The sequence below is a fragment of the Phaseolus vulgaris genome, chromosome 3 (genome assembly GCF_051622355.1).
Source record: "Phaseolus vulgaris cultivar YP4 chromosome 3, ASM5162235v1, whole genome shotgun sequence".
NCBI lineage: Eukaryota > Viridiplantae > Streptophyta > Magnoliopsida > Fabales > Fabaceae > Phaseolus > Phaseolus vulgaris.
Genome location: NC_143500.1, coordinates 37,900,828 through 37,928,541, shown reverse-complemented (window position 1 = coordinate 37,928,541; position 27,714 = coordinate 37,900,828). Strand labels below are relative to the sequence as shown.

At 24.8% G+C, this 27,714-nt stretch overlaps 1 protein-coding gene across 1 annotated transcript; it reads left to right on the top strand.

Moving 5' to 3' along the window:
- The first annotated feature begins 23,810 nt into the window (after positions 1 to 23,810).
- Positions 23,811 to 26,705, top strand: LOC137807384 (RING/U-box superfamily protein). Its single transcript, XM_068608007.2, has one exon. The coding sequence runs from the start codon at positions 24,896 to 24,898 to the stop codon at positions 26,411 to 26,413; it is 1,518 nt and encodes a 505-aa protein (XP_068464108.1). The 5' UTR covers positions 23,811 to 24,895; the 3' UTR covers positions 26,414 to 26,705.
- Positions 26,706 to 27,714: the final 1,009 nt, after the last annotated feature.

Sequence of the window (27,714 nt, the reverse complement as noted above, 5' to 3'; positions counted from 1 at the left end):
TTAATAATATTATTATATTATTATATTGGAATTTTTTTTATTTAAAAAAATAACACACATTTTATGTTTTTTATAAAGTTCTTACATATTTATTTTATGATATTTTACATTTATAAATTTTAAATTACTTTTTATTAAATTAAACAAATTATAATAGCTCATACAATGCAAAACTTATAAAGTAACAGATAGAAATAAAAAATACAAAATAATATTTCATAATAACATCTAACATGAAATTACATATTTTTACCATGTAGGTAAACAAAACTTTAAAACTAAACTAAACTGAACCTACTTAATTTTGTCCAGTGGAGATAACAACAATTACAAAATGTCTCATGTACTATTTAATTAAATGTTCTAAAAAAACAATAGATTAAAATAACTCATCATTTTAAAGATCTACCGTATATTTTTCTCATTATGTATTGTATACTTAGATTAAATATCTATATTATAATTAAATTAGACACTATTCCAACTTTACATTATTCAGACAATGTTAGAAATGAATTTAAATTTCTATATTATTAATATGCTTAAATTAAATTAAACACATAACATAACATGTAAGGAAACAAAACAAAACTTGTAATATTAAAATAAGCAAAACAAATACATATTAAATTTTGAATAATTAGGAATTTTATTAATTTTCTATTTTTATTTAAGAATAACATTATAAATTTTTGGATTTTTATTTTATTTCAGATTTTGAATAATTTAGAAATTTATTTTATTTTATATTTTCATTTAAGTAGAACATTAAATTATTTAATTTAGTATTTATTTTAGATTATTATTTAAGTAGAAATGTTAAAAAATTATGAATTTATATTTATTTAAGATTTTGAAAATTTTATAAATTTTATTTATTTAATATTTTTAAATTAAAAATAAAGTAATTTAAGATTTTTATTTATTTAAAATTTTGAAAAACTTATAAATTTTATTTATTATACGATTGTGACAGTATTTGCTAACAAATTATTATTTTATTATTACTATTATTAATATTTTATTATTATTTTTATTGTTATTTTTTATTTTACATTGCACTGTAATTAATTTACCTATACCTATACTTATATCTTTATTTTACAATTTTTTCTGAATACCGATACACATATATACACATATACATAAACATTACATATACCAATACACATCATAACCATAAAAATTGTCATTTCAATCAATTTCATTCAAATGTGGATTCTAACCTACTTATTTAATATTTCATATTTAATTTAATATTTAATCTAATTGATTTTAATTATTTAATATTTATATTTAAATCCATCTTTATATCTTGATATTTATTTATTTTATATCTTTATCTTTATATTTAATATTCATTTAATTTAAAATTTATTTGTTTATTTTATTTATTATTAGATGATTGTGCAAATTTCTTTTATTTATTATACGATTGTGATAAGATAGTATGTAGTAAGAGATTATTATTTTTATTATTACTATTATTAATATTTTACTATTATTATTATTACTATTATTATTATTCTACATAAAAGAAATAAAAGAAAGATTTTACATAAAAAATAGTTGACATAATAATCATTCACAAATATTTGACATTTATAAATTTTGAATTATTTTTTATTAAATTAAACAAATTATAATAATTCATACAATACAACAATTATAAAGTATCATATTGAAATAAAAAATACAAAATAACATTTCATAATAACATTTAACATGAAATTACATAACTTTAGGTAAACAAAACTTCATAACTAAATCAAAGTAAACAGAATTAATTTTCTTTAGTGAAGATTACAATAATTTCAAAATGTCTCATGTATTATTTAATTAAATGTTTCCAAAAAATAATAGAATTATATTCGTTTCTTAGCAGGCAAGTATGTTCAGTACATTATATGAGAGTTTAATATATCTCGTAGTACTTCCTGCAATATAATCTTATAATGTTAGTGTAAATAAATAATATTAATGTAAAAGTAAAATTAAATACATTAAATTAAATTGAATGAAAAAAAATGTAGGTTTCTTTTTTTATGAACCTTATTTCAGATTTTTATTTAACTAAAACATTAAATCATTTAGATTTTATATTTATTTTTCATTTTTATTTAAGTAGGGAATAAAATAAATTAGGATTTTTATTTGCTTAAAATTTGGAAAACTTAGAAATTTAATTAATTTATATTTTTAGTTAATAATAACATTAAATAATTTAGGATATGTATTTAGTTAAAATTTGAATAATGTAGAAATTTGATTGATTTTTGTATTTTTATTTAAGAATTACATTATAATTTTTTTGATTTTTTTTATTTCATATTTTGAATAATTTAGAAATTTAATTTATTTCATATTTTTATTTAAGTAAAATTTAGATTTGGTATTTATTTTAGATTATTATTTAAGTAGGAATGTTAAAAAATTATGGATTTATATTTATTTAAGATTTTGAAAATTTTATAAATTTTATTTATTTAATATTTTTTAAATTAAAAATAAATTAATTTAAGATTTTTATTTATTTAAAATTTTGAAAAACCTTTAAATTTTATATATTTAAAATTTTATTTATTATACGATTGTGACAGTATGTGCTAACAGATTAATATTTTATTATCACTATTATTAATATTTTATTATTATTATTTTTTATTTTACACTGCACTCTAATTAATTTACCTATACCTATATTATAGCTTTATTTTACAAATTTTTTTAATACCAATACACATATACATAAACATTACACATACCAATACACATCATAACCTTAACAATGGTCATTTCAATAATTTCAATTTCAATGTCAATTCATACCCTGCTTATTTAATATTTCATATTTAATTTAATATTTAATCTAATTGATTTTAATTATTTAATTATTTAATATTTATATTTAAATTTATCTATATATCTTGATATTTATTTATTTCTTTTATATCTTTATCTTTATATTTAATATTTATTTAATTTCAAATTTATTTGTTTATTTTATTTATTATTATATGATTGTGCAAATTTCTTTTATTTATTATACGATTGTGATAAGATAGTATGTAGTAAGAGATTATTATTTTTATTATTATCATTATTAATATTTTATTATTATTATTATTACTATTATTATTATTTTACATTAAAGAAATAAAAGAAAGAGTTTATGTAAAAAATAGTTGACATAATAATCATTCACAAATATTTGACATTTATAATTTTTGAATTATTTTTTATTAAATTAAGCAAATTATAATAGTCCATATAATACAACTATTATAAAATAACATATTGAAATAAAAAATATAAAATAATATTTCATAATAACATTTAACATGAAATTACATGTAGGTAAACAAAACTTCATAAGTAAACCAAAGTAAATCGAATTAATTTTCTCCAGTGAAGATTACAATAATTTCCAAATGTTCCATGTACTATTTAATTAAATGTTCCCAAAAACTAATAGAATTATATTCATCTCTTAGCAAGCAAGTATGTCCAGTACATTATATGAGAGTTTAATATATCTCGTAGTACTTCCTGCAATATAATCTTATAATCTTAGTGTAAAATAAATAATATTAATGAAAAAATAAAATTAAATACATTAAATTAAATTGAATGAATAAAAATGTAGGTTTCTTTTTGTATGAACCTTATTTCAAATTTTTATTTAAGTAAAACATTAAATCATTTAGATTTTATATTTATTTTACATTTTTATTTAAGTAGGGAATAAAATAAATTAGGATTTTTATTTGTTTAAAAAATTGAAAAACTTAGAAATTTAATTAATTTTTATTTTTAGTTAATAATGACATCAAATAATTTAAGATATGTATTTAGTTTTTTTTTTTTTTTTTTTTTTTTATAAAGTTTTCGTGTTAGGCATCACTATGCAAATTGACATCTCAGCTAAGCTGACTATTGTTTTATATTTTGAATGATTCATTTCTAATTCCAATATAATCTATAATTATGTGTAATGATGATTTCTGATTTTTACTCTTTTATGTCATATCACTCCATTTTAATTTAATGTATTAATATTTTAAATTTTAATATATGTGTATTTGTAATTTATTTATTTAATATTTTTTAAATTAAAAATAAAGTAATTTAAGATTTTTTATTTATTTAAAATTTTGAAAAACTTAAAAGTTTTATTTATTTAAAATTTTATTTATTATACGATTGTGCTAGTATGTGTAAGAAGATTATTATTTTTAATATTACTATTATTAATATTTATTATTATTATTATTATTATTACTATTGTTATTTTTTTATTATTTTATCTTTACCTATACGTATAACTTTATTTTACAATTTTTTCTAAATACCAATACACATAATACACATAAACATTACTTATATCAATACACATCATAATCAGTGTCATTTCAATCAATTCCAATTCAAATATCCATTCATACCCTGCTTATTTAATATTTAATCTAATTTATTTTAATTATTTAATTGATTTAATTATTTAATATTTATATTTAAATTTATTTTTATATCTTGATATTTAATATTTATTTATTTATTTTAAAATTTATTTTTTTCTTTTATTTATTATTGTTTTATTTATTGTGCAAAAAGATCTTAGAAAATCCTCCGCTATAAAAAAAATAAAAAGATTGCAAATGTTTACTATTGTAATTAAATTTGTTTCAATGCACAAAACCTAAACGCATACATAAAAAATTATATTATCAGTACTTTCAGAAAGAAGACAAATGACGAAGTAATTACCTTACCCAACTATAAGAATCAAAAATTAATTATTACATTATTTTAACGTAAACATTAAATTATAATTTCATATTATTATAAGTATAATTTCTGTACATGTATTTTAAAAATATAGATTATTAACAAGTGTATTTCTATTTTTTTTATTACTATCATATATGTGTATTTTTATTTGTATTTTTTAAAGTCTAAATCCTAAACTAAAATACATAATACACAAATTAATTTTATCATTTCTTTAGTTCTATTCAAAAATTGATTTTTTTTAGTGTGTTTACATGGAGCTGAAAAAAACACAATAAAGAAGTACAGGAAAATCCCAATTAGTAAACTATTCATAAGTTGACAAATCTAAATGATTGAAAACTTCATTTATTTAATGGTATTTGATATTTATAAATTTTCAATTAACTTTTATAAACTAAAATAACTTTTATTTGTGTAAAACATTAAATCATTTAATTTTTGTATTTATTTAAGAATTTGAATGAAATGCTAAATAATAGTAATCTTGAACATTTTATATGAATCAGAAAGGTAATTAATGTTGTTAAAATTTTAAAATTTGAAATTCTGAAAAATTAAATATTTTGAACATTTGTAATAATAATAATAATCTTGGAATTGGAAATAGTGTGTAGCGGAAGAAGTCAGAAAAAAAAGATATGAATCAGAAAGGTAATTAATGTTGTTGAAATTTTAAAATTTGAAAATTTGAAAAATTAAATATTTGAAGATTATTAGTAATAATAATAATATTGGAATTATAAGTGTGCAGAAAAAGTCAGAAGATATGAATCAAAAGGTAATTAATGATCTTGGAATTGTAAAATTTAAAAATATGAAAAATTAAATATTTGAAGATTAATAATAATAATAATCTGGAAATTGGAAATAATATCTGCTAATATGCTTAAATTAAATAAACTTGAAAAATTTAAATTAAGTAGAAAATTTTATTTACAATTTTTTTTTAAAATTATTATTTAAGTAGAAAATAAAATAATTTAGGATTCGTATTTGTTTAGAATTTTGAAAAACTTAGAAATCTTATTAATTTTAGATTTTTATCCAAGAGAAATTAAATAATTTAGAATATGGATATATTTAGAATTTTGAAATTTATTTAATATACATTTTTATTTAAAAATGACATTAAATAATTTAAATTTTTTATTAATTTTCAATTTTTATTTAAGAATGACATTAAATTTTTGGGACTTATATTTATTTAGGATTTTAAAAACTTATAAATTTTATTTAGCTTAGATTTTATTTAAGTAGAAAATAAAATAATTTAAAATTTTATATTTATTTCATATTTTTAACTTTAATTACCATTAATATTTTATTTTATTGATTAATTTGCCAATATTATAATTTATAATGTGTTCATAAAATCAAATGGAAAGAAAATCAAAGATATTAATGATTTGGCAGTCTTTACTCTATTCCATGATATCTGTTTATACATTCCTATAAAATCAAATTAACTTCCCGTGTTATGGTTTGAAAATCTTGATTTATGATTTAAATTTAAATTATGGTTTAAGTGAATATTTGTTGTACTGTATTAACAAAAACATACTATCGAGTAGTTACTAAAAATTGTATGAAGAAAACAACATTGTATACATGGTAAAAATCAGTATAATTCACTATAATTCAGTACAAATTATGTGGAACTGGACACAACAAATTAGGTAAACTACAATTTAAAATTTAAATTAAAAAATATAATTATATTACATATTACATTGAAATTACATGAGATTTATCTTATACAACATATCAATTATACATGAATAAATAAATAAATCAAAAAATTCTTAAAAAAAACTTAATCTCATTCCTACATCAGCTTACCTGCGAATTGAAATAATATGTGTATCTATGTGGAAATAGGATTATGGAATTAGGTACCAACTACTGAATTAAAATAATAAAATATAACTACATAAAAAATAATAAATTATTAAATGTTGAATACATGATTTTCACATAAAATTATGCCAAATACTCCATTAAATCAACTATAATGATAAAGAGCTCAACAAAAATAATATAATACATATTATTATTCAAATTAGAACCTGAATTCTTGAACTCAATAGAAAAATATAATAATACACCTTACTATTCAAATTCTCTAACAGAAAAATGTATACAAATATTATTAATGCAATAAATATCTTGTTAAAATTTACTCTAGTGGCAAAAAATATATATAAATGCATAAAAAACAAACATAAATGAAAAAAAATATCACAAAAATGATATATATTACTAATTACTATTTACTAATTACTAACATTACTAATTACCGATATATATATATATATATATTACTAATTAAATTTAATTACTAATTAAATTAAATATATTAATATTATTGAGATATTAAAATATATGAAATATTTAAATATATTAAATATTTAAATATATTAAATATTTAAATATGTTAACTTAAAATATATTAACAAAATAAATTACAAATACACATATATTAAAATTTAAAATATTAATACATTAAATTAAAATGGAGTGATATGACATAAAAGAGTAAGAATCAGAAATCATCATTACACATAATTATAGATTATATTGGAATTAGAAATTAATCATTCAAAATATAAAACAATAATAACATGTTATAATGACATTCAGAATATATAATGGAGTGATATGACATAAAAGAGTAAGGATCAGAAATCATCATTACACATAATTATAGATTATATTGGAATTAGAAATGAACCATTAAAAATATAAAACAATAATAACATGTTATAATGACATTCATAATATATAATGGAGTGATATGACATAAAAGAGTAAGAATCAGAAATCATCATTAATTATAGATTATATTGGAATTAGAAATGAACCATTGAAAATATAAAACATTAATAACATGTTATAAGGACATTCAGATCATATAATGTAAAAAGGTAATTATGCTGCTCATATTAAATAATAATAACAATAATAGTTAAATAATATAAATGGGTGGAAACAAAAATACATTTTTTAAAGTTGGATCAAATGCAAAAATTAGATGAAGAAAAAAAAAATGACAAAGTCAACAATAAACCCTAAATGAGATGAACAGAATGCATCAAAAAAACTTTGAACAAACAGAAAATCTTGAACAGAAAACACTACAAAACTCCATCAGAAACTTCGATTAAAAAAAACCTAGAAAAGTCAAAAACTTTGAACAGAAAACGAAGAATGTAAAAAAGAATGGAGGAAAGAAACTAGAGAAAACAAACCAAAGCATCTGCCAAAAAGATAAAAGACAATACAAAACTCCATCAGAAACTTTGAACAAAAAAGTCTGAAAATTTGAACATAAAATGAAGAATGTCAAAAATAGTGGAGAAAACAAACCATAAAACAGATAAAGAGTATCGTTCAAAAAGATAATAGACAAAAAATATCAAAACACAACATAAATGTGAGAAGGAGAAAACAAACCAATAAACAGCATCCGCCAAAAAGATAAAAGACAATACAAAACTCCATCAAAAACTTCGATCTGAAAAACCTAGAAAAGTCTGAAACTTTGAACAGAAAAGCCTGAAACTTTGAACAGAAAAGCCTGAAACTTTAAACAGAAAACAAAGAATGTCAAAAATAGTGGAGAAAACAAACCATAAAACACATAAAGAGTATCGTTCGAAAAGATAATAGACAAAAAATATCAAAACACAACAGAAATGTGAGAAGGAGAAAACAAACCAATAAACAGCATCCGCCAAAAAAGATAAAAGACTATACAAAACTCCATCAGAAACTTCGATCGGAAAAACCTAAAAAAGCCAGTAACTTTGAACAGAAAAGCTTGAAACTTTGAACAGAAAACGAAGAATGTCAAAAATAGTGGAGAAAACAAACCATAAAACACAGAAAGAGTATCGTCCAAAAAGATAATAGACAAAAAATATCAAAACACAACAGAAATGTGAGAAAGAGAAAACAAACCAATAAACAACATCCGCCAAAAAAGATAAAAGACTATACAAAACTCCATTAGAAACTTCGATCGGAAAAACCTAGAAAAGCCAGTAACTTTGACCAGAAAAACCTGAAACTTTTAACAGAAAACGAAGAATGTCAAAAATAATGAAGAAAACAAACCATAAAATAGATGAAGAGTATCGTTCGAAAAGATAATAGACAAAAAATATCAAAGCACAACAAAAATGTGAGAAGGAGATGAACAAAGGATAGAATAGATTACCTGAATCATGGACAATGAAAAGAAGAAAAACGAAGAAATAAAAAATGGCTCGAACATAGCTCGAACATAAATAAAAAATGGAGATTAAGGATGAGCTAAAATGTTGAACATAAAACAATACAAAACTCCATCAGAAACTTCGATCAGGAAAACCTAGAAAAGCCAGAAACTTTAAAACCTGAAACTTTGAACAAAGAACAAAGAATGTTAAAAAAATTTTAGAAAAAAAACCATAAAACAGATCAAGAGTATCGGTCGAAAAGATAAAAGCAAGCAACTTTAATAAGAAAATCTCAAAAAATGCAAAAACGTAACAAACAAAGTACAAAAAATATAAAAAATGCACCAGAAATGTGAGATTGAGATGAACAAAGATATAAAAGATTACCTGCTCCATGGATAATGAAAAGAAGAAAACTGAACAAAAATGAAAAATTGATCTATACAACAAATATATATAGTAAAAAAACAATCGTCATTTCCATTTCAAATTTCAAAAGAAGGCGCCATTTCTACAGATGTCTAAGGGTGATTTTAGGCAAAAATGCTTTCCAATACAGCATCTCTGTAGTTGCCGAAATGGTGAAAAAGAGTACAGGAAAAAATGAGAGAAGGGGGCAAAAGATTGAGATGTGATTAGGGTTTGAGAAAAAAAACAGGATGAGAGAGGAAAAGGGTTTTAAAGAAAGAGGACTGAGAAAGCAAAATGAGAGAGAATGGGGAAATTAAACGGGATGAGAGAGAAAAAAAAGTGAGTTTGAAAATGTGCTACGTGACACGTTCTGGTTGGCCCGGATGTGTTGTGTTGATTGGTGGAAGTTTTTCTACTTTTGGTATTAAATGTTTTTGATTTTTTTTTCTAAATTTTGTGGAGAGGACACGTGTTTAAACTTACCCTGAGAGTTCTCTCCATTTGTATTATGTATAGATAGATTAGTTTTGGGTATATTTTAAAAGAGGTTGATCCTACTACATGAAGAGATAGACTTAACTAGTATTAGATTAATATATCTTCCTCTCTTAACCCACCAATGTGTCTTTTAAGAATAAAATCATGACGGAACTCCAAGCTCGAAAGCGGAAAATACCTCAAATGCGAAAAATACCTGGAATCCGGTGATTGACCCTGATGATTTTATCTCAATGGACTTGAGGTCAAAATAATGACCTCGAATGTGAGGATAAAATGAGGTTCCAAAGACGAACCCTCATTCCCTTAGCCTTCAACAAGTAGGGAGAATTCGTTTCCCTTAGATCTCGACTAAAGAGTTTGTTCTGGTATGCCCAATATTGGTATTTCTCAAACTTGCATTCTAAAAAAAACATAATTACAATTTTATAAATTAATCAATTTTATGTTTTATTTAATTTAATATAAAAATTATATTTTATTACTTTTCTATAAACTCTTTTATAATTTTTAAATAAAATATTTGAGTCTTGTTTATCTTTTAATAATTTTTTTTATAAATTTGAAAACTTTAAATTATTGTATTTGGAATCAAATAATTTATAAACTTTTATGTTGATTTGATTATAATTAGCTTAATATTAAAGATTATTACCTTCTTTTATTAATGGAATATATTTGATAATTCAGGGTTTAAGGGTTTAAAAGTTCAATAAATTACATATTAATGAGAAAAAAAAAAGATATTGCATGTGTAAAATGGATCAGGAAGATGGGTTGGTCTACAATTCAAATACCATTGTTATACAATTTAAACTATTTATAGGGCTTAAGAATCAAAGTTTGGATATTTTCTAAATATATGTGTTAATTTTTATTTTAAACATCCTCTGTTTATTTTATATAAAACAAATCATAAAAATATTTATTCTAAAAAGTTATCTATTTATAAGATTGAATAGTCCAAAAATAAAATTTGTCAATTTATTTTATGTAGTATTGTAATGATTCGTTTCTTATAGTCCCTTGATTGGTTATTCACTGTATTGATTCACAACCTTCCAAAGCATTAGGAGGTGTGCAAGGGTTTCTGTATGAGTTAATCTCTTGGCTAATTTATATCTGTTAGATTAGATCAAACCCTCCGAACACTAAGATTATGAGGTGTAATTGCTTTGACATTAATTTGATTGATACTTCCAATCAATTAGTCTAAATTTATAGAATTTATAGGTTAAGTATTAAGGACAATATTATAAATTAGAAGTGTCCTATATCAATATGATTGATGGGTTGATGAGTAAACTAGTGAACTATTCATTTAACCATATGAAATAATTTTTAAAATTTTATATTACATGTATTATATGTATATTTAATTCATTGCATTTTTATTCAAGTATTAACATGGAGATCTGATATGCATTTTCTGATGGGTTTGAATTCTATATCACATTAAAATAAACATTTTTTATAACTTAAATCTATCATCCACAAGTTTCCAATTTGAACGTGAATTGAATATTTATAACTTAAATATACCATGCAAAAATGTTCAATTTGAAAAATATTAAGCATTATAGATGTAAGACGTAAAAAATAATTTTTAGAGTAAAAGTGATATATTTTAAATGATATTTAAATATTTTATTATTAAGGTAAAAATAATATATAAATAAAAAAAATCAGTTTTCAGGTTTCATTTTAAAGGAATCAATATCTCTCTAAACTTATTATTTTTCCTTCATCTGCCTTCTCTCTAACTTTCTTTTACATCAGAATGACAACCAGAGTCAATCATTGGATTCCTAACAGCGAATACTACAAAATTGTCCGATCAAAGTTTTAGATAAAGTAAGTTCATTTTTGCTCATTTTTCTTCTAAGTCAATTTTGATCTAGTTAAGTTTGCCTTTAGTATAGGTCCTTGCATGTGACTCTTTTAGCTTCTGGATTAGTCTCTGTTAGCTCAGAGTCCTAGTGATGTAGTTAGATTTTTTTATCAGGACTTTGTGGTGCAGGTTAAGCTACCCTTGAGCTTTTGGTAGGTTTTGGAATTTTTAGTGAGCACATACTCAAACTCAAGTAGGGAAGCTAGTTTTAATTTCATATAGAACCATAAGTTAGAAGATCTGGATGTGGGGGTGATGTGATCACCAGTTCCAAATTTTTTGTGCATGATTGATTGTTTCTGAGTAATGTAGAGTATTCTTTGAAATCAAATGTGAATATATTGATTTTGATATGGATGAGTGAGTTATAGTAGATGTTTTTGTTTGAATCTAGCTTAGGCGAAGCCTGGAATAAAATTATGGGTGCTCTTGGATTCAATCTTGCTTAAGCAAGAGAATTTTTGCTTTGGGTGAGACTCATTCTCGGTTAAGCGAGATGATTTTCACTCAAAGTTAGACTTTAAAAAAACTTAAAATTGAAATTTTTATCTTTGCTTTTAAAAGGTTGAGTTATTTCTATTTTATAGTTTTTAATTATAAATTATGTAACAAAAATATTTTATTTATTTAATTTAAAAATCTTTTAATTAAATATTTATGTGATTCTTGGATGAATTTTTGTGTGTTTTGAAATTTTAAGCTTTATTTTGATTTAATTGTGTGATTTTGGATATTATGAGATGGGGAATATAAATTTTGATTAAGACATAATATTTTCAGGAAAGAAAATACGTGTGAAGATTGTTTAGGATGTGCGTTGTAGGGATTCGTCTAGACGGAGATATCCTGACTCTCCTGATATAATGGAATCATATAAATGAAGTTATACAGGTGATGAGAGTTGGAGGAGGTTCATGTGAATGGGTAAGTTGTTTGAAAGATAACTAACTTGACATGTTATATATGTTAATCCTATCATATTAGGAGAGATGATATTGAGATTATTTATCACAGATGTGTGGATTTCACAGTGAAATAGTATGACATGTGCAAATATTTGAGTCTAAGTCAATGCACGAGTCTTCCGGAGGAGAGTAAAGTGTTTGGATATGTTGGTCAGTAAAAATTTGACATGAGTAATGTGAATGATGAGTTATGATAGACACTTGATGATTTTGAGAAAAAATGTATGAGAGTTGATGACTTTATGTTTCTTAATTGAAATTGGAATTATATAGCAAAAAAATTATAGATAGCTTACCATGCTTTCTTTATATGTAATGATAGTGTATTTTACACGGGAGCAGATGAGGTTGCAGGTGAGAGACCTCCCTAGTAAGCAAATAAATAAATATATATATATATATATATATATATATATTTTTTTTTTTCATGTTTGTAGATATTATTTTCCCTTGAAGAGAGATGTATTTTGAACCATTATATAGATGTAAATATTTATGTTGAAAATTCATTTATATTATAATATTAAATGTGGAAAAAATATAAAAATGTTACAATAGAGTAATGAAGTATTAATAGATAGGAGAATCTCACAATTTATTATTAGATTATTATTACAATTTTTTATATTATATTATAAAATTAAAACTTATTTTTTATAAAAAATTCAGCAAAATATGATATAATATAAAAAAATAAGGTCTATAATTTTTTAATAAAATCTTAAATTATAAAAACAAAAATAATTTTTTATTTTAAAAATATATATTATTAAAAAATAAACTTAAAATCTAACTCAATATTTATTTATATACTATAAAAGTCTTATCTTTAGTTAATGTGTAATTTTTAATATAATTTTTTATTAATAATTACATACAGTATCAATAAGAGCATAATTTTTATAAGATCATTATAAATTTAAAATAAAAGTTACAAATAATAGAAAAATAAATTAAATTATAAGTTATGTGGGAAGAAGCCACCAATTATAACGACATAAACATCATGGCAAAGTATAGGAGAGGATTAATCATAACCAGTAGGTGTGGTCCAAGTTTAATAATAACAGTGTTGCAGAAGGATTTTTGGTGGGAAAAAAAAAAGTGTGTTTGCGTTATTTATATATAAAATGATTTTTAGATAACCTGGGTTAAAATACAACTTGCTTACGTGACAGGGATGATTTTGTAAAATGAGAAGACATAGGAAAATAGGTAATTTGAAAAGAGAAAACTTACCTCTTGGTTTTAATTTCGGTTTAAATATTTTGCTTTGATTTTCATCATTTAAATTTTAAAATAATTATTCTCAGTCACTAATATTTTATTTATAAAATAAATGAATAATATTTATTAAAATAAAATATGTGTATATTATATTACAACACTGGTATTTATTGCCTGCAATTATTTAACACATAAATAGTTCATTCTTGTTATATAATATTAGAAAACTTATCGTTTTCAATTTTAGAGGAATAGTGAGCAAAATAAAAATTCACATTTTAGGATATACTTCCTTGTATAACATTTGATTTTTATTTCAATTTTAATTTCTACTATTATCTTCCACATTGAAAAAATTAGGGTCAAACAAAACTTTACTTAATATATTACCCTGTTTAAAAAAATCAAATATCGAATTTATTTTAAATTTTTAAAAGTTTAACACACTTAAAAACCTAATATATATGAAGGGGTCTAACTGAATTGATTGAAGGAGTGAGTTATTGTAAATCCTATACACGTGTTCAATTTTTACTGGCAAAAAAAATCTTAAAAAAGCTAATTCATTTTAAAATTTTCAGCTAAGTTTATGTTATTTCTTAATAGGCTAATAAAGTACCCTAAATAATCCAATTAGTTGATTGCTCAAAACAAACTATAAATAATGGAAACTAAAATTATAAAACTAGAGATAAGAATGAAAATGAGTAAGCTACGCTCCATAAGACTCGAGTTTAATCACTTTATTATACTATATAAAATGTAACCTTCATAATATTTTACTTCGTATTTGTGCTGACGTTTTAGTTTTAAGTTTCTAAATTTTAAAATCTCATGTTATGAATTTTAGAATATAAAAAAAATGTCAGGTTCTTCACATTAAATTATGAGATAATTTTAGAGAGAGGATAAAAAACATACAAAGAAAACATTTAGATTACTTACGAGCTTCTCCATACTAAATTCTATTATGACATGATTGAGGTTTAATTATTTAGGTTTAATTTCTACTATAAATTGTGCAAATCCTATATTTCATTCAACAAATTGCAACCTCAATTAGACATGAATTTAATGGACATAGTGTGTTATATAATATATCAGGATAAAAGGTTGAGAATAAATTTAAGTTTTAGTCTACAATGACAACTTAAACATAATTTATCGGTAAAATAAAAGTTTTGATATTGTATAATTTTGTCCAAATAGGTAAGTTTTTAATTTTTACAAAAATAAATAAATTCACTTTACACACACCTCATACATCACTCCACCCAAAAACAACATTTAGGTCAAAATTTTAAAAATTTGTTTAGTGTACAAAAGTTGATAGTAAGTCACCATGTATTCAAATAAAGGTCACCACTTCCTGTAACTAACTACATTCACACTAAGATTAGAGAACTTGATCTTGGTGTCCTTCACTAAGGTCACTTTATACCCACCTCATTTACCACCCACCAAAGAACAACAATTAGCTTAAAATTTTGAAAATTTGTTCAATGTGTAAAAAGTTGGTAGCAAGTCACCACTTATTCTTACATGGGTCACCACTTACTGTGACTAACTACACTGACACTAAAATTAGAAAAGTTTACCTTGGCAACGTCCATTGAGGTTACTTTACACACACGTCATGCACCACCCACCAAAGAACAACAATTAACTCAAAATTTTGAAATTTTGTTCAATGTGCAAAAAGCTGGTAACAAGTCACCACTTATTCCTATGTGGATCACCACTTACTATGTATGACTAACTATATTGGCACTAAAATTAGAAAAGTTTACCTTGGTGACCTCTATTGAGGTCACTTTACAGACACCTCATGCACCACTCACCAAAGAACAACAATTAACTCAATTTTGAAAAGTTGTTCAATGTGCAAAAATTTGGTAGCAAGTCACTTATTCCTACATGGATCACCACTTACTATGACTAATTACACTGACACTGACATTGATATTTGGAAATTTGGAAATTTGTTTAGTGTAGAGAAAGTTGGTTGGAGGTCACCACGTATTCCAACAACGATCACCACTTTCTGTGACTAACTACATTCACATTGAGATTAAAGTTCTATAATACCATTGTTAATGTAGTTAGTTAATCGCAGTCACATTAAGTGGTGACTTGTGTAGGAATAAATTGTGACCGGCTACCAAGTTTATGCACAGTTAAGTAATTTTAGAAAGTTTTAGCTTTGTGTTGTTCTTGTGTGGAGTGGTGCATGAGGTGTGTGCAAATTGACTTTAGTGGAGGACACCAAGGTACAATTATCTAATCTCAATGTCAATGGAGTAAGTTAGACTAAGTGGTGATCTACTATTAAATTTGTGCATAGTTAAGTAATTTTAGAATTTTTGAGTTTTGTATTATTCTTGGTTGAGAGTGGTATAGTGCATGAGGTGTGTGTAAAGTCATCCCAATGGAGGACACGAAAGTCAAGTTTTATAATATCACTATTAATGTAGTTAATTAGTTGCAATCACATTAAGTGGTAACCTTCATAAAAATAAGTAGTGACCTGCTATCAACTTTCTGCACAGTTAAGTAATTTGAAATTTTTATAGTTATGGTGTTCATGTCTCGTGTAGTGTATGAGATATATGTAAAGTGATCATAGTGGAGGACACGAAGGTCAAATTCTCTAGTCTGACTATTAAGGTAATAGTTATAGTCACATTAAGTGGTTACTAGTGTTTTTTTTTTCAATTTTCAATTTATTTTTCCAAAAAAATATAAATTTGATAAATGATATGTATATATATAACTAATTTTGCATAAACATTTTTTAATATATATAACTAATTTTACATAAAAAAAAATTAAGTAATAGAAACATCCAAAAAAAGAGTTGATATTATTGTTATATAACTTATTCAACCACTTACAACCACAATTTATCCAGAAACAAACTACGAATTAGTGACCTAAATTACCCTCTTAATACAAGTTACTCTCAACAACTACATCATTCAAATACACAAATGTTAAAACCAAAAATTTAAGTAATAGAAACATATCGAACTTTGTTGATGAGTTCAAATGTCTCAACAGTGACCACACTATTTTCTCTAATTACCTGCAAAAAATTGAGTAAAATTCCCAATTTAAAATCAAAGATCATAATCTACTAACTACAATACCATGACCACTGATGTTTAAAAGAAAATGCAAAAGAACTCACTATCATCTCTATGTTAATTTTCTCATTGTAAATCACTACCACATTGTTGTCAACAACTAAATTCATAAAGGGGTCAAAATCAAGAAGAATAACAAAAATTCATATGCACAATTTTAGAAAAAAAAACACAAAAACTATAAGACACAAAGCAAGAGAAGCAACAAATAGAGAATTACAAACATAATATCTTCTTTTGTATATAACTAGTTAAAACAAAAACATCTACATTTTTATAATTAAGAGGTATTTATTATAACAATTATCAAAATAAAAAATAGTCATTAAAAATTATTTTAAAACTGTAAAATAATATATACATAAAGAAAGTAATTCAAAAAATAATCTATTTTATTAATTATTATAATTACAGTGATTATTATCTAATTCAAAAAATAATCTATTTTATTAATTATTATAATTACAGTGATTATTATCTTTCATCGTGGTAATTATTATGGGTATAACTTCTTAAAGATTATTAAAGGAAAAAAAGTTGATTGTATCGATAAAAATAAAAGTAATAAAAATATAAAAAAAGGTAGTTATAAAAATCAATCTACATTTATTAATTATTATATATTATAAAATACTTAATAGATAGATTTAGTTAAAATTTATTAAAATATATACAATATTGAGTGAAATCTGAAGTCTCAGACGTTCACTTTAAGACACTTAGCAACTAGACCCCACAATTCAATACTCTATCATTTCATTGCATCAGTTTCTTTAGTTGTCAAATAATCAGTATTCTATTTATATTTAAGGTTATTTATATTGAGATATTTCAATTAGTGTCTTATTTGCATATACGATCAAATAAGCTCCTAAAAAAGTTTACTGGTGTCTTTTTTTTCCTCTCAAAACAAGTAAAGATATTTTGAAATTACAACTTAATTAATTATTTTATTTTTCTTTTCTATTTCATTCTAGTTAAATTTTCATAATTCATTCCAACCAATTATCCAGCTAATTAAGGTAAATCTATCATAACCATATATATTAAAATAAAATTACATAGACATTTACTCATTACTAAAGTTTGTGAAAGTATAATTAAAATCTAACAAAATCTATGACAATTTAAAAAATCTTTTCATACAAATTAAACACACATTGTTGTGGGACACTTTAGTACATAGATATAGTTTAAATAACATTATCTTTACATCCATATAATAGTTTGCTCATTCTTTATTAAAACAGGATGCATGCGAAATTTAAACTTTCTAAAAAACTTGCTTATATTAATATAAATATGTTTTACAATTTTGAAATTTATTTTAATTTTAATTTATAGTTTAAAAAAAATTCACTGATCTTAAACTATCCTATGACATATGAGATATTAACTGACAAAAAAAAAAGTGTAAAATTGGCATTTTTGTATTCTGAACAAGAAAAGGAGTTTTTTGGAAAATCAAGCACAAATTAATTGGGCCTGCTACCTAGGCCTTAGTTTGTGACTTAAAAAGCCAAATTTTTCCAGCACCATATCAATTTTTTAAATTTCCAAAACTATCCTCCTGCAACATATCAATTTTAACCTCCACCATATCAATTTTTTAAATTTCCAAAACTACCCTTATTCTAAATTAAAAAATCCAAAATAATAATTATAATTGAGAAATAAAAAGGTACATGCTGAAAAAAAAATCTGAACACAAAACTAAAAATACATTCTGGATAAAAAATTTCAGAATTCAAAAATATGTTCCGAAAATTGAAATCTAAAATATTTCACATAAAAAATTCAAAAATAAATTTTCCCATTTTTGTGTAAGGTTATTTTCGTCATTTAGGAGGGGTATTTTTGTCATTTTCTAGAACTGATTGGGTGCATGCTGAAATTGATATGGTGGAAGGAGAAATTGCCCTTAAAAAATTATATCAAAATTGATTATTCACAATCATGGCCACAGAGAGAGAGAGAGGGTGACCCTTCAAAAATTAAAAAGAAAAACCAAAAACATGAGAACTTAAACATTAACTTCCACACGGTTATGATTATGGGCCTTTCTCCCTAAAAACTGCCTACTCCATATGCATTGAATTCTTATGATAGTTAAAAATACAATCCTCTATAATACTTCAATAATAGTAAAATGAAAGTATAGATTATAGTTTTTTTGCACTATTCCATTTTTTTTCACACGCTAGAGAATAAAGAACAATAGTCACGTTTATTATAAAAAACAGTACTTAAATATTATTTCAATAAATTATAGAATTGCTAAATTTGTAATTATTAACTTATATTCAACAATGAATAATATGTTTTATCTTTTTAACTTACGCTCTCAAATTTTTTAAAAAAATCTCTCACAAAATCTTATTTTGTTTCGGTAACAAAAAGTTTGAGAAAAATTAATTGTAAAGAGAAAATATCGTAAAAATTAAGGAAAATTTTTATTTAAAAAATAATTAATTAAAATTTATAATGGTATATATAGAAAGATATGAGAGAAATAATTTTAGAAAATATTAGTTTTATTTATATTTTTTTAGTATTTTTTTTTCATGCCTAAGTGAGACACAAAACATTTGAGGGTGTTTGAATAACAAATAAAAGCGTTTGGCTAAGATTAAAGCATTAGGTAAATTAGAGTATATATTCTAAATAGATTTTTTTTATTCATTACCACTTTGAATATTGCGCTATTTATTTTTAAGGAATTCTTTCTTTAATATTATTTTTACTCTTACTTTAGATTTTACTTCAAATATCTATCTATTTTATCACCATTATTATTGCTACCTAAACGCATATTTTTATTTATAAAAATATGTAAAAAAATTATTTCATTTATATCTTTACTTACTTTAAAAATTAATTTCATAGAATATTTTTAGCTGAGAATTAAGATTATAAAATTTACTATAATCAATTATAATTAATATAATCTATTACGGTAAATTAAAAAAAAAATCTCCTCTCCCCTCCTTTACTTTACTTTATTCTCCACCCACACTTTTTATATAGTCTTTTCCTTTCTTTCATTGTCATATCCCTTTCAAAAATAAAATAATAATATATAAAAATTTATAATAGAATATATCAACATTTGATGTCCATATTTTTTGTATTTAATTATATTTTAAAGCTATAAAAAATAAAAGAGAACAAATACAGACTGCTGATATACTAAAAATAGTTATACACTATAAATAATGCACTGGTATTTTAATATATATATTTTCTTTTAAATATAGAGACATAGACAACTTCTTCGAAATTATATTAAAATGTATTTAATATATGCATTGAGTCTCTCTTAAATATCATACATTAAATACATTTTTAGAAATTATTTGTATTAATGTTTAAAACATTTTTTTAGTGATTTTTATTATAAGACTAAAAATATAGATGAGAATTTTAATATTCTATAATTAAAAATTTAGTTAACTGTATAATTAATGTTTAAATTTTAGAGTCACAAAATAATATATTTAAATTTAGAAAGATAAAAATAATAAGAGCTTTTTTTTACATATTTAATATTTTAAGAATTTTATTGGGACGCAAAATGCATTTGAATTAAAAAAATTCAAATTTTAAACAGTATTAAAATTATTTTATTTAAACCAAAACCTTTTATTTATTTTTCTATTTTTTTGAGAAATTATTAATTAATTTATTTCCCTGGCAAACACCCCTTACCTTTGTTTTCAATTATTTTTGTAAAGTACATAGGTAACATTTTCTACTGCACCGCAGGTGTGTCTATTTTACTATTTTTAAAAGAAACAAAAGTGATGTGATGGGAGGGAGTTGACTTCCCTTCCCATTTGGATGCACCTGCTTGTCTCATTTCTCCATTTTCTCAAAACCTCTATTTTTCTAACCCTTTTTCTTTCTGTACATTGTAGCTCCACCTTATCCTTGAATTATGAATACGATTCTTCTTCTTATTATTATTCATTGGAGCTCGTGCATGGTAGTGTTTGTTTGTTTTCACAGACTTGGTTCTTTTGACTCAATTTGGTTTTCCATGTGGCAACTCCTAACATTTGACAAATACACACATGGGACAACAAAGTGGTTAATAATTAGGAGCAAGCTTCACCAAATTAGTTAGTTCAAGGATCTTACATCTCTGTCTCCAATCCAAATATTGTTGTTTTTTATTCAACCATTCCAAACTTTTTTTCATGCCTTAGGAACTACGATCATGACTTTTACCTTTTCATCACTGATGCCGCAGTCTTCTCATGGAGTTGGAAAAATTTCTTAGCCTAAAATACTGTAACAGTTGGATTGTAACATATGAACATAACATAATGATGTAGTTAATTCCACTTTTAAATCACAAAAGTACTCATGTTCGGTCACATGTCAGCACAATATATTTTCAATTTTCCATCATCACATTAACGTCATTAACTGAATATAACCAAATGCGTTGAGCCAACTAGTGCTTACAATGACACAGTGTACTGTGTTGTGTAGTAATAATAAATACTGTGAAAATAACCATATGAAGTGACCTGTGACCATAATCTCGGATTGTCTTATATATCTGTGTCATAGTCTACAAAACTATTCTTCATCTGTCTGCTTCAGTCTTTGTCCAACAACAAAGGAAGATAATTAATTTAGATTAAATCACACCCTAACTTCAATTGTATAGTTAACGAATAAGCTTAATTATGTTGATTGGAATACACTAACGCATTGCATTCCACAGCTTTAAAACTCTGGACCATAGATGAAACTGGATATAGATTATTGCTCTTAATTACTAACAAAAATTGTACTTTTCCATTTTCTTGACCTTAATTCTTTAGGCAGTGTGGTTTTATGCTTCTAAATATTAAAAATATCTTAAAAGCCTATTAGTTTATTTTATATGAAAAATAATCTTTGACTGTAACCCACGTCATTATTTTTTTTATTTCAACTGATAAACTTTTTAGTAATGAAGTAACTAAAAAGTACAAAGCTAAATTTTAAATTTTAACCATAAGTTGATGTTCACTTAATTAACTTAAGTACTTTGTAAAATTATTACCATATCCGCTAAAAAATATAAAAAAACATAGTAAATTATGTATTTACCATTTTATATATAAATATAATTTTTGGTAACAATAAAGAGAATAAAAAATTTATTAATGGAGAAATGTTTTGTTAAAAGTAATTAAAATAAACAGTTAGAATTTTTATTTGAAAGAATGATACAACATTAAAGAGACAGTAAATGAATTGAGAATTTATTATTATTATTATTATAATTATTATTATTATAATAATAATACGTTATAAATTTAAGCACAACCTTGAATAGTATAAAACTTGATAAGATAGAGGAATAAATATTATTTATTTATATTTATCAAAAAAAAAAATTATAGCTAATTAATTAAGTTATGTTGTTTAGGATATAAAAACAAATTATGAAATAAGTTAATTAATTTTATTTCATAACACCAATTAAGAATAATTTTTTTCTTTATTGAAACTTAGATAAAATTTATTGAAAATAAAACTTAACTAAATAAATAATATTTTATGAACAAGTTCATTAAAAATAAAAATGAATTAAAAAAATATATTTATATTTCCTGAAGTTTTTATATTTATATTTAAGACAAAAATATATAAGTTAAATAAAATAACTTCTCAAACAGAATTTAATTTTAAAATAAAATCTTGTATAACAAATGGAATAAAAAAAGAGTAAAGAGAATCTAAAGGTTGCATTGTTTTATCCAGAAGTTAATTTGGAGAAGACGTGCTTAAACGTCCCAATTCTATTAGATAAATTTATTTTTTCAAATTAAAAGTAGTAATTAAAAATTGATTTTTAACTTTTTTAATTGAAATTGAGTTTGGAAGTATAACTTTTTTTTTTCAATTTTATTATTATATTATTAAATATTTATTTAAATTACAGAAATAATTAATTAATTATTTAAACTTATTAAATATTTGTTTAAATTATAATAATATATCATCTAAATTATATTCAATTAAATACACAATTTTAAAAGTTAATTATTGAAATTAATTAAATCTTTGTTTAAATTACAATAATAAATTTTATAAATTATATTTAATTAAAAATAATTAAATACACAATTTTAACAATAAATAACATAAAAAAAATATAATTATGTTATTTCACAAATTATTTATGAACAATAAATAAATAAAAATCGTGCTTCAAGAATACTTTAAATAAATAAAAAATAGGAATTCGTTTCTTGAGATACAAGTTCTGATTTAAAAATAAAAGATTTCACTTTTTTAAATTAAAATCCTATTTTTTTTAAATTTTTTTAAAATTTATCTAGTAAAAAAATTACACCATATCTGAAAATTTTCCTCATATTTTGTGATATTGGGTTGAATAGTTGATTGTGTTATCAAGAGAAGATAGTAACGGTTAGAAAGGATAGAACTTTCTTCTATAGAGAAGAGTGTTTGGTTGAAGTAGTAGTTCCTCTTTATGCAGCACGGAAACTGGGTATGAAAAATTCCCATAAAGACAAATTGAAACCATAAAATAAAAAAGAGAACATTTTCCCAGATTATGGATTCCGGAAAGCTCACCCCTTATCTATTCATTTGTTTTATTTACTTTACTCTATCCTATGTCTCCCACTTCTATTCTTTCCACATGTCTCATGCCTCTCTCTCTCTCTATTCTATAGCCTTTGCTACTTTCATCTTTTCATCTTTTTTTGTTTTGACTTCCACCCTTGGATTTCATAATGGAAAAGGAATAGAAGAACCCAAAAAGAATGTGAATCGGTCATAACAAATGTTTTATAAGAGATAACAGATTATTGGGTTCACATTTTCAAATCAAAGCAAATGCCTACAAGTATTATTTTCTTCTGACATACATTAATTTAATTAGTAGTAGTATCTTAATTAGGGGGCATTAATTGGGCATTGGGGTTGATGCAGGGGAAGGCTCCTCATAGAAGTCAACTAGCAGGTAGAGTTTACTATTGCAGATCTTTGGTTCACAGGTTAAAGTTCTATCTATGTGTTTCTTGGTGTTTTACTGTATTTGAGAAAATAGAATATAAAATATTAATTATGTCCTGATAGAATTTGTATTTGTTAACATTTATATTAAATGTTTAATTAAATATATAATCATGTTTTATCTATGTAAGTATTGACTGCATTTAATAGTTTTATTTATGATATTAAAAGTTTATTAATTTTTATTTTACAAGCAGTTTTGCAAGTCCATTGATTTGAAAATTTTAGAAGAAAGTCCAACAGGAAGCAAGGCGCTAGTTGTGCAGGAGAGTGAGTTTTGTTGAATGGTCCAACCTAATCTCATTAAATTTCACAGGGTGACAGATTTGCGTGTCATTATCACTCAAAAATTGTTCATCAAGACTTGCAAATCATTATGATATTCTTTGTTGAGAACTCCTTTAAAATCCAGGCTCAAGAACTCATGCTCCCACCTCTTCTTTTTTGACTTCCAGACTCAAATCTAAAGCAAAACAAAAACAAAAAACAAAAGTGAGGGAAACATTTGTCTCCAGCAAAAGCACTGCTCTTGCAAGGTGTCTTCCCCTGCCACTTCTTTTCTTTTTCATCCAACCGGAAAAACAGTACTCTCACTTTCACTTCCCCATGGCACCAAATGATGTCATAAAACTGTGGGATCCTATTTGCAGTTGAAAAAAGTTGCTACCTTTTGTGAGTTTTCTCTGACTCCGCAAAATGGGTAGGGGTGATGTCTTTGTGTCTCCACCAGAACAGCCACCATATTTTCTCTCACAGCCAAACTCACCTTTTCCTCCCACTGCTCGATCTGATAGTTTCAGTTTGAACGATAGGGCGTTGAAGGTTAGTCCAAGCATACTTTTGATCATTATAATTCTGGCTATTGTTTTCTTCATTTCTGGTCTGCTACACCTGCTGGTTAGATTTCTGTGGAGACCCCAAACTAGAGAGCCTGATGATTTAGACAATGCCACTGCTCTTCAAGGCCAATTGCAGCAACTCTTTCACCTCCATGATGCTGGGGTCGACCAGTCATTCATTGACACCCTCCCTGTGTTCCTCTACAAGGCCATCATAGGACTCAAAAACCCCTTTGACTGTGCCGTTTGTTTGTGTGAATTTGAACCTGAGGACAAGCTCAGGTTGCTTCCCAAATGTAGCCACGCTTTTCACATGGAGTGTATTGACACCTGGCTCTTGTCTCACTCTACTTGCCCTCTTTGTAGAGCCAGTTTGCTCCCTGAATTCTCTGCAAACAACTCATGTTCTCCTTATGTTCTTGTCCTAGAATCTGGGAGTGAGAGTTCTAGGGAGATTGTTCCTGAAAGAGAGGCTGCGGTTGGAAGGTCTAGTTCGGTTATGACCTCAAATTCTCGCCTTGGATGCCGTGGAGATAGTGAATTTGGATCAACCCGTGTGGATTTGAAATCAGGTGAGTTATTAAGTGAAACTCCTGATCCAACAGTACCAAATGGTGTGGAAAAAGTGGTTACTGTTAAGCTGGGGAAGTTTAAAAGTGTGGATGGTGGAGGTGATGGTGGGGCAGAGAGTAGTACTACAAACAATGTGGATTCTAGAAGGTGTTTTTCCATGGGGTCATTTGCTTATGTTATGGACGAGAGTTCCTCACTGCAAGTGCCCATTCGAACCCCAATCAAGAAGCAATCGAGTAAGAAGAAGTCTGGTTTGCCTTTGACTCCAGGACACAGGCCTGCAATGTCAGAATGTGACTGTGAGTCTAGAAGGGATTTCAAGTTTACAGCCTTTGGTGCAACTGTGGTTGAGGATGATGTTGCTAGTACTGGGACTGCAACTACAACTTGTAATGGGAATAGTGCTGCAATTGGAAGAATCAGAAAGGAAAGTTTTTCCATATCAAAGATTTGGCTCAGGGGGAAAAAGGATAAGCCAAATGCTGTGGCAGATTCATCTAGAAGGGCTGTTTCATTTCGCTTCCCGGCGAAGTCTAGTGCTGTTGCTGCTTCTGGTAGTGGTGATGATGATGATTTGAAAGGCAAGAATTCCAAGTTTGATACAAGCAGTACCATTTCTGAGATGGATATTGGAAAGTGGGAGAATGGAGGAGGAAGTCAGTTCGATTTAGATGAAGAAAACCAGAGTTGTTATAGTATGGATTCTTCTCAAGCTAGGGCGCCATCCTTTGCTAGAAGGACTTTGCTTTGGCTCACTGGAGGAAGACAGAACAAGGTTGTTCACTCCGTTTCCAACCTCTAGTTGTTTACATACTTATCTCCTTATTTTAGAACCATTTTTTTGCTTCGATCTTATAGTTCTGGAATCTAAATTTGTTTAAAATAGAATGTTAGTGGTAGAAAGGTTCAAGAGAAATGGAAAAAGTGAAATGAGTTGGGAGATCCAAGTACAGTATTTCTGCTTTGAGTTTGTTGATGTTCCATTGATTATTAGTCCAACTCCCTTGAGGGTAAACAATGTAGAAGAAAGATTCTCTGGCTTTCCCCTTGGTTGATTTCTCAGTCAAACATCTTACATTTCAGCTTTCGATTGATACTGCAATCTTGTAAATTTTCTCCGATTTCTCTTATTGATACTACCACAAGTTATGTTCTTGCAATAATGTGCATCTTTGGGAGTAAAACCTCTTTCTGTTGTTGAATTCTAATGTAAGGACACTAACCATTTTTAGTGATACATGACATGGACAATTCAAAAGTCAAACATAAAAGCTCCAAGAACTGGATTTTTGTAGACGGTGCCAACTGTAAATAACTAATATAATTTCTTTGAACATATTTGGTCCTTCTTCCTTCTGAGTTGATTCCAAAATTACTCACTGAAAATTCACTCTACATTTTCACATGTTCGGCCAAGAAAATGTTACCAATTAATTGTTAGCAAGTAGGAAACTGTGTGTCACTTACCCTCGAGGATACTCTTGGAAAGAAAATGACGTGAGGAAATAATGTGAACCTTTAATAAAGCCATGAAGGTATCTTTATGGAAAAGCAGTGAACAGTGGTTTAGGTCCTGTATTGAATGCATATCTGGGACCTTATTTATGTAACCTTCATAATGGGTGAAATGAAAATTCAAATTCAAATGGGAATGGTTCTTCCTTTCTCGGTGGTGTTGATTTGGAAAAGATAGAGGAGATTGGGAGGCAAGGGACTCGTGGATGCATGAAAGGGTTTGCATTAAATAGAAGGAGTGAGTATTGAATGGAAAAGAGTCAGTGACTGGTCTAATTGCAATTCATTGATGGGTGGTGTTAATAAGGTCTCGAGAACGGTTGGATACCGCTGTCTGCTGTAATTTTTACACCTAACCCTTCTCCCCACGTACCATCCTCTTTAATTCAAACTTCAAATTTCTCAGATCATATGGAAGAAACACAAAGATTAGACAAACTTCAAATTCATACACTAATTGTTCCCACAATTATATTACTGTGATTTATGAACCATCTTGTCCCAAAGGAACAAAAACTTTTTAGAACTAAACAATACTTCACCCAGGTGTTTTAAAACAATAGTTCAAACAACTCTCAAAACACCTGT

Coding starts and splice junctions, on each gene's coding strand:
- LOC137807384 (XM_068608007.2), top strand. CDS start 24,896: ATGGGTAGGGGTGATGTCTTTGTGTCTCCACCAGAACAGCCACCATAT.